We start from the raw sequence: 12728 nt of genomic DNA, 5'->3' as shown, positions 1-12728 counted from the left end.
TTGCCTTCTTTCTCTGAGCTCAGCGTATCTATTCCTCACTCTATAGTACGCGTTTGATGAGCACGGCCCAGAGAGAGGAAGCATGCTTTCCCCCCACAGCTTGACTTCAGAAAGTCTGACAATCTCACATGGAGTCTTACTTGAAGTGTGAGGAAAAGAGAGAGATCTTTTGTTGTCTAGAAGTGGATGAGTCATGGTGCAGAGACTGCAGCACAGACATCAGCATGCTTAGTAGGAAGTGTTGAAGTATTGTTAAGAAATGAGTATGAATAAACTCTGGATGCTGTCATTTATCCATTTATGGTCATTGATCCTTGGTCAGTATTGGTGAAAGACGGCTTAAATTTCATCATTAAAACATTCAGAGAATGCAAATTTAACATATTAATGTGAAGTAGCTCATAAAGTGTTGCAAGTGCTCCTCAGGTGTTAATGAGCTCTTCTAGGAGTGTTTAGAAGCTCAAGCTGACATTGTGTGCTGTGCAGTGATACAGTGTTTATGTCATGCTTGGGGTGGCGTGCCAGTGCCACATTAGAGACTTCTTTCATGTCCGCATTGCTGCCGCCTCCTCCTCTGCTCTCTGCTCTCTGCCTCTTTTGTGGTCTGTAGCCTGCTTGACACCCAACTTCTGAGGCGCAAATTGTGTCTGTGTGTCTGTATTGGCTCACAACGGAGAAGATATGCAGTATATGGTGGATAGCCAGAACCGGGGTCTTCCCCCTCTTTCGCCATCTCTCACACCCCCACACGGAAATACCCCTCATGCTCTTTCAATTCCATTTTCCTCTGTATTGAGGAGAAGGCCTGGTGAGGAACACCAGCCACCCCCTTCTTGGCACTGCACATTAGAAGGAAAACTCCCCGCTTGTCAGATGAGGGGGAATTTTTTTGATTGTGTAATGAGCTCCATGTCCCAAATGGGAGGCCTGGAGTTGCACAGCTTGGCCCAATAAAAGGCTGGATGAAAAGCTGGGTTGCATCCTCCTGCCGTTTAATGGATGGGATCCCATCCTGCGTGTGTATTTTTTTTACTAACTGTGCCGTTTTGCACCATACCTTTCACCTTTCATAAAAGTGCTTCATGTCAACATCCATCTATCAGCAACAGGACAGGCACTGGCCCTTACGCTGGATGCCCTCCAATTCACACAGACAAAAGCTCAAGTTTAATATTTCCCCTGTCACACATGATTCCTGTTTCACCTTTGCTTTAATGGGAGATTTGAAGGGCAAAATCTCTGATAATTTAGTACCTGTTAAAAAAAATTCTTTCACATCATTGTGGCAACTCTTAATAAAATTGCCAGCGTGATGATCTTTCATTCCTGGCGTGATTATATATGCTCATCCACCTATAATGACTCTATATTTACACCATGGTTAATGATATATAGACAAAGCCAGCGATCACCTGGGGTACCGTCAGACGAACTGATGGCCATCATCATGTCTGGCTGAATGATACATAGGCAAGCTGAGCTACTGGTTTAAGATCTTCATCCTCTGAGAACACTGTGACCCAGTGTGGATTTGAATTGACACTAGCAGCATGAAAAAGTTGAAGGAAGATTGAACAGCTATGAGATGTGGAGGATGTCATTACCATGCCACGTAGGCCCAGAGTTTCATCAAACTGGCAGGCAGGGAGGATAGAGCTTAATACGCTGCCCCACAGAGCCGGCTGGTATTACGCGGCAGGTGGAAGGGAAAGTATCTCGTGACTGAAGATTACATGCCCACTGGATAGACTTAGAGCGACTGTGTTAAAGCTGCCCCTTCTCATTTCTTGTATCTCAGAGAGTTTTCATTAATACCCTGACACCCTGAGGTAGGTAGTTCAATATCATTTCAAATGGTATGTAGAGATTAACTCCTTTTAAATCGAACTGTTTGAGCGTTATGGTTTTATTTCACTTTTATATTGCCTCAGCTATTTCTCATATTATGTTCTTCAGCCCTATGAATGTCACACAAACAGTCAGTCTTGATGTTCTGCAGACACTGATTTTTATGATTGGGTCATAAAAATGCATGGCTGTAGCTTAGACAGCAAGCCACAAGGACTTATGGCATGCCTCTATCACGTTGTTTGTGAACCTATGGCCTCTCAGCCGCAATCATGAATCAAGACTAGCTTACGTTGTCCCAGTCTCTGTGGTCAGTGATTGTTCTTAGCCTGACCACTTCACGTTGTCCAGCCTCTCAGCTTTCTCTTGTTTCCCCTGGCCAGTACCACATCATCCTCCCCCAAAACCTGGTCAAATCAGGTCAAGTTCAGCCCAGATTTCTTGCTGTTCCACAGTGGTACCTCAGATTCTAGCCATGCAATGCCCTTCATATATCCTGCCTGTTCTCATTTGTACATTATTTCTGTCTGGGCCTGGAGGAACAGTCAGAAAGATCTAGAATGGAGAGAGTGAGTCGTGCTGCTTATGCAAAGAGCATCACCTCTGAGCCCAGAAGAGTACAAGAGAAAAACAGATGGAGAAGGGATCTGGTGGAGGAGTGTGGTGTGGTGTAGTGTGGTACGGTCTGGGTTGCTTGGCTGGCTGCCCGTCTGGGCCTGAGGACTCCTCGGTTCCCCGCTGGTCTCTGGCTCAGAGGTCTGGTCACATTCAGCAGCCTAACCACATTTGTCTCAGGCCCAAATTGCACTCACATCACTGATCCGCATTAACCAGAAGCCTCTCGGGAAGAAACTCAGCACTGATATGGGCTTATTAAACCTCACAGTCAAGATTTCAATTCACCAAAGCTGCCCTGCCAGAAGCCACAGGAGTTTTATGTTTCAGATTATTCACTGCCACCTAGATTGCATCCCTGCTGTTCTGGAATCAGGGAATACTTCATTCTGATAAAGATAAACACAACAAAAAATATTATTGAATGAGATAACACTATAAATGCTTTAAACACACCAAGTTTATTATTATGGCAGACATTACCCAGCAGTGTTAGAGGACAAATTCTTGTAGTCCCGACACTCAACTGTCAAGCAAGCCCCGAGGCACTGTGTTCCGTCTCAGCGGGTGTGAACACAAACACGCTGGTGTTGAGTGCGTGAGCTGTGCCATGTCTGGTGCGATGGGATCACTTCCTTCTCAGAACTGGGCGCCTACTGTCAGCATGACCCACGCCTGTTAACCTCTGCCACACAGGGTCAACAAGAAAACAATCCCACAGAGCCATGTGTGTGTTAGAATGCGGCTGTGAGGGCACGCTCTTATCCACAGGTGTCCAATGGGTGTTAAGCATCTTGGAGCCCCTTTGGCATGAGTGGCCATGGGTCACAGGGGTGGGGAGGGTTAGGAACACATGCCCAGCATGGTGGCTTGAGCAGGGGGTGGGGGACAGAGGCAGGTGCCTGTGGGAGATGAGCACTAGGCTGCTTCTTTGACTGGGGTGATTGGGTTAATTGTGGGGTGAGTCGTCATGGCCCTGAGGCCCATTGCAGCTGAGGAAGGTCAGGAGAGAGCACAGAGGAGGCACGCCACTCAACAGTCTTGTTTCCGGTTGGGTATCTGTACTTCTCCTCCCAGCAGACATCTTGATTTACTCACACACACATGTATGGCACACATGGTTATCAGAATGTACAAGTTTTCTTTTATCTCACTATTTATCTTTGGCTCAAATTTGTGAAAATGCAGCTGTGCAAATCCTCATGAAATCCTTTACAAATAAGGCATGTTGATCCAAAACAAGTTGAGACTGTGATTATAATTGGAGGTCATGATTTGTGTGCTGTTACATTAGTGAAGAGTCTGGCCTGTTTGCAAGCTTGTACAGGAGATCTGTAAGCTATTAGTGTGAATGCAGCCAGGGCTTGGGTTCAAGATGGGTCATTGAAGGGGCGGGGGTGAAGTTTTGGCAGATGACACAGATTTTTATTTGTCTCTATATAGAGGATGAAGAGGAGGATGAAGATAATACAGATCCCAAAGCAGGCCTGGAGTCAGACCAGAAGGAGGATGAAGAGAGCAAGGACACAAAAGAAGGTAAAATGGGGTTGTATATGTATGTGTGTGGGGGTACAACCTTTTGGTGAAAACATTCTTACTTCATGGAAAGATAATCACACAATTCCCTTGTCACTGACGTGATTCAAGTCATGAGAAGAATGTTGCCACGCAACCTGGAGACATTTGATACAGAGCAGCTAGCTAATGACTGAGTCTGTTTTACTAGCTAACCATAAAATCTCTTATGCTGAGATTGTAAAGGTAGAATGATCCTAAAGAAGAGACAAAATGTTCGGGAATAGTAACATGTTCCTTAGATGGGTTGGTAAATTACTAAGAAAGGAGTCTGTATCACTAAAATGACACTGCTAACTATACTTCCTTGGGGTCCGCCATATTGGAAAAACATGAACAACTTGTGGCCTCACAACTTGTGAACTCTACTTCTGAAGTGGTGAATACCACAAGAATGGCTCATTTATATGGGATCTTCTCGTAAACACAGTGAACATGACCCCATTTGACTCCAGGAAGTTCCAGCATCTGTTCAATAAGCATCCCTTATGCACACACAACTTTTTAATCCCATGTCATAATGATTTACTCGTATAGTAGTATTACAGCATCATTAATACGATATGAACAATATTGTCTCCTGTAGATTTATTGTTAAATAAAGATGAGCTAAATGAGGTTGCATTGCTGGTTTTTCATATACACATATGCTTTCCTGTTAAAAAACAAAAACAAAAACAATTCATTCATACAGTTCATTAGGAAAATGGGAATTGGCCCAGTGGTTTCCATCAGATACCCAACACCTTAATACAATTAACCCTGTGTGTCTTTCATGGGTAGATGGAAAAAAAATTTATAATTGACAAAGTGAAGTTTTTTAAGGAGACATCAATGTCTCATTTATAGAAGGAGTCTCCAGTGTGCACACTTTTCTCTGTAATGTCAAAAGCTTAAATTTTTTGTCTTATTAACTTCAAAAGTGAGAGAAAAGAGAGGCTGGTGAAGGAATGACTTTACAATTGTTTCTACGTTAATGATAACAGGAACTAACTTGTTTCAGGGACCTTCCACAGTAAATGTAACTATAAATGGATAAAAAGTATGACGTGCTGTGCTTCAATTAATTAAATTATTAAATTAAAATGCAATTGTTAGCAAATTGCTGTACTGTTATAAGAAATCTTTGTGTCAATTATTTTTACATTGATTATTTTCCTATAACACCATGCCCCCAAGTGTTTTATGCCTTAAATATATAATAAACATGGTTGTCTTAAATCACCAGCAGTATTATGGTTGTATATAAAATTATAGCTTACAAAGTACCAGAGTAGAATCATGTTTCAGAGTTTCTGTAGTGAAGCGCTATAGTACAATAGCGAAACCTTGAATACTTTTTTTTCCATAAGAGCAGAGGTGAACTTAATGTAAAGGCAGAGATTAACAACTGTACTAATTCCTATTTAACAAGTTTTTATCTTAATGGTATTCTTAGACCCTGACTTGTTCTTTCTAGATGGAGGATATATTTTCCATGGAAACAAAGCACTTCTGTAAGCCGCTCTGGGTAAAGGCATTTGCCAAATGCTGTAAATGTAAGATTAACTTTTAGTGCACTTTAGTCTGTTTCATCATGTCACTGTTAATAGGGACCAATAGAAACATAAGTGAATTAAAAGATGTTAATGACATTTCCATTCATAACACACTGCTAACATTGATGAACTGGTGCCCTGAGCTGGATGTATGTTTCCTCTACATCATGCCAACTTTAGCAGAGCATCTCACAAGTTAGGAATCTCTCAGTCACCAAGCAGGCTCATTGGAGCGCTGCATGGCTATTCGCGTGTGACCCCCGCCGCCATATCAGATACCAATCTCTGTGGCCAGGGGTCCCGCTTATCAGCTCACAGCATTGTGGGTCAAGCCCGATTCAAAATTAATGTCACTTGACCCCGGCAAGTGGACTTCAAAGGCTGCACAGAGTGCATTCTTTGTACGTGTGTATTGAGTAAATAAGTGTAGCAGGCTAAGGAGAGGCCTTGTTGGGGCTGTGCTGCGAGAGCGCATGGGTGCTTTGACTCCACTGGGACTTTGATCAGGCCTTCGTCTTCCTTATGAGTCGTCAAAAAAGAGGGCCATGAGAATCAAGTGGTCCGAGATCAAAGTGAAGGGCCTCTAATGGTCTGGGAGAAAATGGAGGAACCCAATAACATCAAAAAAAGGGAGAAATAAGTGACCACATAGTCATTATGGAGAAATGTGCTAGGGGATTTTGTGTGTGCGCTGATATATTTATTTCTTTATTCACTTATTTGTGTGTACTTATTTACTTTTTTGGTAGTTTTTTCTTTAGCATGTTATCTCTGTACTGTATCTCTGTAACTGGCAGGATTGCACTTATGCTGTTAAAGAATGTATGCTAATGCAAGTATTATTTGAGATTCAGCTCTTTTTTCTTTTGCTAATCTCATTTTTTTATTTTATATTTCATATTTTATATTTTTGCTATGACTCCTGTGGTCTAGATTGATTTATTTTGCTAAGGTAGGCAACTACAAACACCATTTTCCAAATCCGTGGCTCTGTCATTTGTGTAAATGTGTTGTCTATCCTGTTTATTTATACTACAGGTCTGTATATTTAGTGTGTATGCATTTGTATACACATATATATACAGTATGCGTATGTGTATATGTATGTGTGTGTGTTAGGCCACCCGCGGGAGCTGACAGAGGAGGAGAAGCAGCAGGTCCTGCACTCTGAGGAGTTTGTGATCTTCTTTGACCGCAGTATTCGTGTGATGGAGCGAGCTCTTGCTGAAGACTCCAACATCTTTTTTGATTACAGTGGCCGAGACCTCGAGGATAAAGAAGGGTAAAGAAGGGCGTGGCTGTGCATTCATGTGTTCGCAAGTGTGCGTGTATGTGTCCGATGACTCATAAGTTTGGACCCTTGCACTGTGCTTCTGTGTTCTTCAAAGAAATGCTCTTATTCATGCACAGCCTCTTATTCACTTTGGATGATTATTCCAAACATGAGCGCTTAAAATGTGTCTGCAGATAGCACAGTAAATTGCACACTGAGCTTCAGGAGTACTTCAGGTTATTATGTGGTATGGAACTGTAGATTTTGAAATTAGTGGATTTTTCTAATGGTGGTGTAGATCCTTACATATTCAGGCTATGTGTCTATCATTCTCTCTATCTCTCTCTCTCTCTCTCTCTCTCTGTCTCAGAGACCTGCAGGGAGGGTCAATTCTGTCCTTTAATCGTCTGTTCTATGATGAGCACTGGTCTAAGCACCGGGTCATCACCTGTCTGGACTGGTCCCCTCAGGTAGAGTCAGCTCACCCTCTGACCTCTCATACCCGTCAGCACCTCTTCATTTCATCTCGCAAGGGCATCTTCCCTCTCATCTGCACATCTACACACTCCTGCTTTTATTTTATTGTGTGATTACTCTTCTGTACCTTTTTCTTCCTCCTACTTGCCTTAAAGGAATACTCCAGCGTCTGTCTATCTGATCTCCAGTCACTGCATCTGTAGCGTGTGTCTGATTACCACAGGCAATACATTTGACATGTTTCTCTGTACTTAGAAAAACTTACTTATATTGAAAGTCTAAGAGCAGTTATTTCATTTTGTTACAGCTGGCAGGCCTCCAGATGTGGACGTAGCAAAGTACGAACCAAAATGAAAAATACTGTACCAGAGCATTCAGTGTATGACAAAAAAAACAGGCTCTAGAAACTACAAAACATGAACCAGCATAGATTCTGTTGCAGATCCTCTTTTGCGGTTTATCCAATCACATGCATTAATGTAAATTATTTAGCTAAAGGCAGCTCTTCAGACCAGACACTATCTAGATGACAAAAGACAGCTCAGAACCGGTAGCAATTTCACAGATTTTCATAGATTTTTCATTTCTTTTAACCTCCACCAATAAAAAAGAAACCTAGCATCTGCTAAATGGTATAAACCAATGTGTCTAATCTGTTCAAAGTCCATGGCATGAGTCAAAAGTAGTTACATGAAGCACCAGTGTGAAACAAAACATCACTACTTCAAATTTATGAGTCTTGTACTCATATAGCGATGAACTAATCACGAAACTAAGCTACTGTTTGTTGCTTATCCAGAACTTCGTAAGGAAGGAATTTTATGAAACTGGAACTTAACGAAGTTTAGTTGAATACTTTAGTTGAGCTTATAACATAAATTCAAAACTACAACTATTAAGCCTCACCAATAAACGTTTCAGGGTGAGAGATGTAATGTGACAGAAACAATTTCGTTACAGATTTATCCATCTTTCCAACAGCGTAGTGGTTCATTAAAAAGCAAATATAGTTTTTTACTCAATTTTGTGTGTACTTTAAGCTGACCATGCTAGTGACAGATTTTTCACCCTGAAAAAGTAGTTCTTTCTCTGAAATTATAAAGAGTTAGAGCCTAACTACTTAAACTCCTGGCTTATTCTATTCATATTAGGGCTTATTATTTATAAAGACTATGATATATTGAGTAATTACAATGAGACTAATAAGGAAGGTATGTGATTACAAGAGTAAGGAGTACAAGTCCGAATCTGCCGACAGGTTCTAGGAATTTAAGGGGTTAAGGGGTAAATGTGCAAATATCCTTAACTAAAGAATTTATAACAGCATTCTGCAAAAAAATATATATACATTTTGCTTAAACATTTATTGATGCCCCAACAAGTTGCCTTGTAAAGTTCCCTGGAGTAAACAGGTTGTCTGTTCTTTTCTCAGTACACAGAAATGTGTCAACATGATTGTCTATGGTAAGTGCACATTTGTGTGACAGTCTGGGAAAAAACGTCTGAAGTCGCTGTGGTGGAATTCTGGCAAACAGCCAGATGAAAAATTGGGTTTTGTCCAAAATTGGGTTTTTCTGCCTATAACATATTTTGACACCCCGACTTTAAGAAACCATCAACATATTTCACTAAAACCCATATGGAAATGTTTTTATTTGCTTTTTTAATCTTGCCTAGGTTATCTTCCTGCAAAGGTCATGTTGGGTAAGGAGGCATTTTAACAAGCATGGTGGTAAAACCAGTGTGATTTCCTCACACAGTGAATGCTACACCTTTGCTCATGAAACGCAAAAGATAAACTTCAGTAAAGTGTGTATTTTTCAGAACTATATATAGTAGAACATTTCACCATGTGAAGGGTTTTCCCAGGTGATAACACAAATATGTTGATATAGTATGTATGAATGTAATGTCCTCTCACTCTCTCTCTGTCTCCTCTCTCTCTCTCTCTCTCTCTCTCTCTCTCTCTCCAGTACCCAGAGCTGCTGGTGGCCTCTTATAACAACAACGAGGATGCTCCTCATGAGCCAGATGGTGTGGCTTTAGTGTGGAATATGAAATTCAAAAAGACCACGCCTGAGTACATCTACCACTGCCAGGTGAACATAACTCCCTCATTACAACTGTATGGAATTCTGTTACAATCTGGCCTGCTAAATAAACAGAATAGCCAAAAAATATAGCAAAGCAAAAACTAAGGTGAACTGAAGTAATAAACAGTATGTCCACCCGTGGCTCTTAAAACTGCCTTCAAATATTTGAACAGGTTTTATTTAAAAAAAAACAAAAAAAAAACATGAGGGGTGCAAACTTTTGCACTTGACTGCACAATGGCTGTTTAATTCTTATGGAACATTGCTCTTTAAATTACTACATGAATGAGGGAAATACAAAGGAAAGTGATATTTAATGACTGCTTAATGGCAGAGAGGAGCAGCTGAGCAGAATGTGATGTCCCGGAAAATGTCCAATTCATTCTGAACAAAAAAAGTACTAAAATCTGTGTGTGAAAAGCATTGGGTAGGTTTTGACGCTAATTATAAAAGAAACCAGATGAAGTGGGAGAGACGACCGAGTAAGCAAGTCTGCAAGGCGACAGCGTGGTGCGAGGCTCTCCACACTCCTACAAGAGCCAGATATTATAGGGATATTTCTATATAAAAAGATGTGGCCTACCACTTCCTAATCCTGCCAGCCACATATGTTTGCCCACCCACATGGACTGCCTTCACATGTGCCGCTCCGTTTCCTACGCCCAGTGTGCCTAACACACACATCACACACGTGTAAACACACACAGAGTACTACACACTCCTGTAAGCACCCATGTAAAGTTTTTAGCCATCATAAATATGCCTAGTCTCATTTTCAGGCAGGGATTTTAATATGTTGCAGCAGTAGTTTTCACATGTTATCACATCACTGCATTAGTTCATGGGCTTGATTTTTGCTGTAATTAAGTGCAACCCGTTTTGAAAGATGCTTATGGTTTTATAAAAGGCTTTACTGTTACATTATCTGAGTTGGCATTTTATGGTTGAGAAGCAGCCGTTTTTTAAATCAAAACCAGTGTTCTTTTTGAATTACTGTTTCTGCCTGGACTGATCACACCAGAGGAAGTTTCACTGTGGTGAGTATGGCTCAGTGAGAGTTTGAGTGATGATGATCATAAAGGTCTGATCTGTACGTCTCCGTGGTCACTAACTGGTATGTCTGCACCTCTCTTTCATTCTGACCGCTCACTATGATGGCAGAAATGACGGGAGGAGGCGAGGCGAGGAAAGAATGGGGGAGAAAGGAAACTAAACACAGTTTCACCTCTGTTACTGTGGCCTGGGCCTTCGCCAGAAGTCTTCTGTGCGGAGACAGAAATAAAGAAGCGTGAGGGAGAGAAGTGAAAAGGGGGGGAGGTTGCGGAATGGGAGATGATTTCAATTTCCAGTCGCTCGGCACGAGGCAGCAGCGTTCTGCTGTTTGGCTGCTGATGAAAGGGCTTGGGGTGATTTGCACAAACACCGCTTTCCTCCGTGGGCTAGACTCTTCACCAGAGGCGTTTGGTGCTCGTTAGGCAGGAATCAGATGGAGCTTAATGTGTGAGCATGTTCTGCTGTTAAACCCACCAAAACCACACTATTCCTCCCCTCCTCCCTGAGGAGCAGCCTGAAAAAGCCACACACTCATCCTCAACCTCTCTTCAATCCATCTCACCTCCGCCTGTCATGGCTTCCCTCAATTTTGACGAGCCCCAACTTGAGATGGGTGGGTAAGAGTAGCCAAAAACCTCAGTCGAGTAAAAATACTTCTACTTAAAAAAATAGAGGCGTGTATTTTTGTGATCATGGCACAAGCACAAAAAATAAGGCATAACATTATTTCATTATATGTTCTTAGTATTTTTTTCGTGACCACCTGTGCAGGTGGTAACCTGGCAAATTGAGGCACAGTTGTAAAAATGGACAGGATTTGAAAAAAATATCATCAAGTACACTATCAGCCAGTCAGTGCAGTGAGACTTTCATAATGACATATGATTTGATTGCATGTCAAAAATAATATCAGGCTAATACAGAGTTCCAAGTGCATAAACGAGGAAATGAGCAAGAATGATTATAGACAGAATGACAGTGAATGAGGCTCAAGCATCATTATCATACAAACAGACTGCAGTCATAACATTGTAGATGTTTTTAAATAAAATGATTTATTACTTACACTAATGGGGTCACAACAGGACAGTAACATTAGCTCATTTCTAACCGAAGTGGGTTGGAAAACACCATTATACAAACAGATTTCCAGTGTTACACCGCCTGTCAATGCTTCACCATCAGAGCTGCAATGAATTTACCTGGTTTTACAGGTTGTTTAATTAAATTTTTTTTTCTTTCATATGTGGTTAAATTTGTTTTCAGAACAATTCAGAGCACGGCACGCACACAGGATAGATAATACGTGATTACTTCAAACAGGTGTGTGTTAAACTGAGGCCAATATAAGCCACTTATCAGAGAGACAGGGGAGTGTACAGCTGAGTGCAAAGTTTGCATGGTTTTTCAGTAGTAAATAAAAATTGAATTCCATGATGTTTCAATGAAATGGGGTATATACTGCAACGAGACATAAGGCGATATCAACCGAAAACAGAAAAATTGTTTGTTGGAAGTGCGGTCACTGGTGGAGCTTTCACTTCTGACCATGAAAATAGCAACTGAGCACAAATGGAAAAAAAAGTTCATATGCCCAACTAAATTAGCAATGTAATGACATCATGTCAGCAAATTAAGCTTGTGTAATGACTCATGTGAAAGTGAAGCTAGTCATCCAGAAAACTCTGTAAGAGTAAAATTGTACTGAAGACACTACTCAAGTAGTGCGTTACTTCTTATACAGGATCAGATTTACATTTCAAAACAAGCAGTAGTGATGATGATGATGATGATGGAGGAGGACAGTCATGAAATCAAAACCAAAATCAGTCAAAACTGTTTAAAGTTAATAAATCAAGATAAAAAATACAGTGAACTCATGCAATTAAAATATTATAGTGTGAGGTACATTATACACCTCTCATCTCTCTCATCAGGAACATTTATCACAGACAAAAATCATTCATTTATTGAGCTTCAGTAAGCTCTTTATCCTGCTCAGGGAACACTGGACGTGAGGTGGGAACACACCCTGTATGGAACACCAGTCCATTGCAGTACACACATTAACACATATATTTACAGTATAGCAGTTTACAGTAGCCAGTCTTGGAGGAAACCCACATGGACACATTCGAAGAATGCAGCACATTCGAAACACACAGAAAGTAACCTTAGCTCAGGAACCAGGGCAGGTGAGCTGGCAATGCTACCCGCTGTGCCGTTGTACCGCCCTTAATTCACACAATTATTCTT

The 12728-nt window shown here is 41.2% G+C and overlaps 1 protein-coding gene across 2 annotated transcripts in view; it reads left to right on the top strand.

The window, feature by feature from the left end:
* The window catches only part of LOC113536069 (cytoplasmic dynein 1 intermediate chain 1), a 54850-nt gene that overhangs the window by 20091 nt on the left and 22031 nt on the right, over window positions 1–12728 (top strand). For both annotated transcript variants that reach the window (XM_053228527.1, XM_026929779.3), the window contains 4 exons: window positions 3907–3999; window positions 6696–6858; window positions 7220–7319; window positions 9300–9425. In XM_053228527.1, coding sequence (XP_053084502.1) covers window positions 3907–3999; window positions 6696–6858; window positions 7220–7319; window positions 9300–9425 — 482 coding nt within the window. The remainder of the gene's footprint in view (window positions 1–3906; window positions 4000–6695; window positions 6859–7219; window positions 7320–9299; window positions 9426–12728) is intronic.

The sequence above is a fragment of the Pangasianodon hypophthalmus genome, chromosome 23 (genome assembly GCF_027358585.1).
Source record: "Pangasianodon hypophthalmus isolate fPanHyp1 chromosome 23, fPanHyp1.pri, whole genome shotgun sequence".
Taxonomy (NCBI): Eukaryota; Metazoa; Chordata; class Actinopteri; order Siluriformes; family Pangasiidae; genus Pangasianodon; species Pangasianodon hypophthalmus.
Note: the sequence above shows the minus strand (reverse complement) of the source record. Positions and strands in the feature narration are given on the sequence as shown.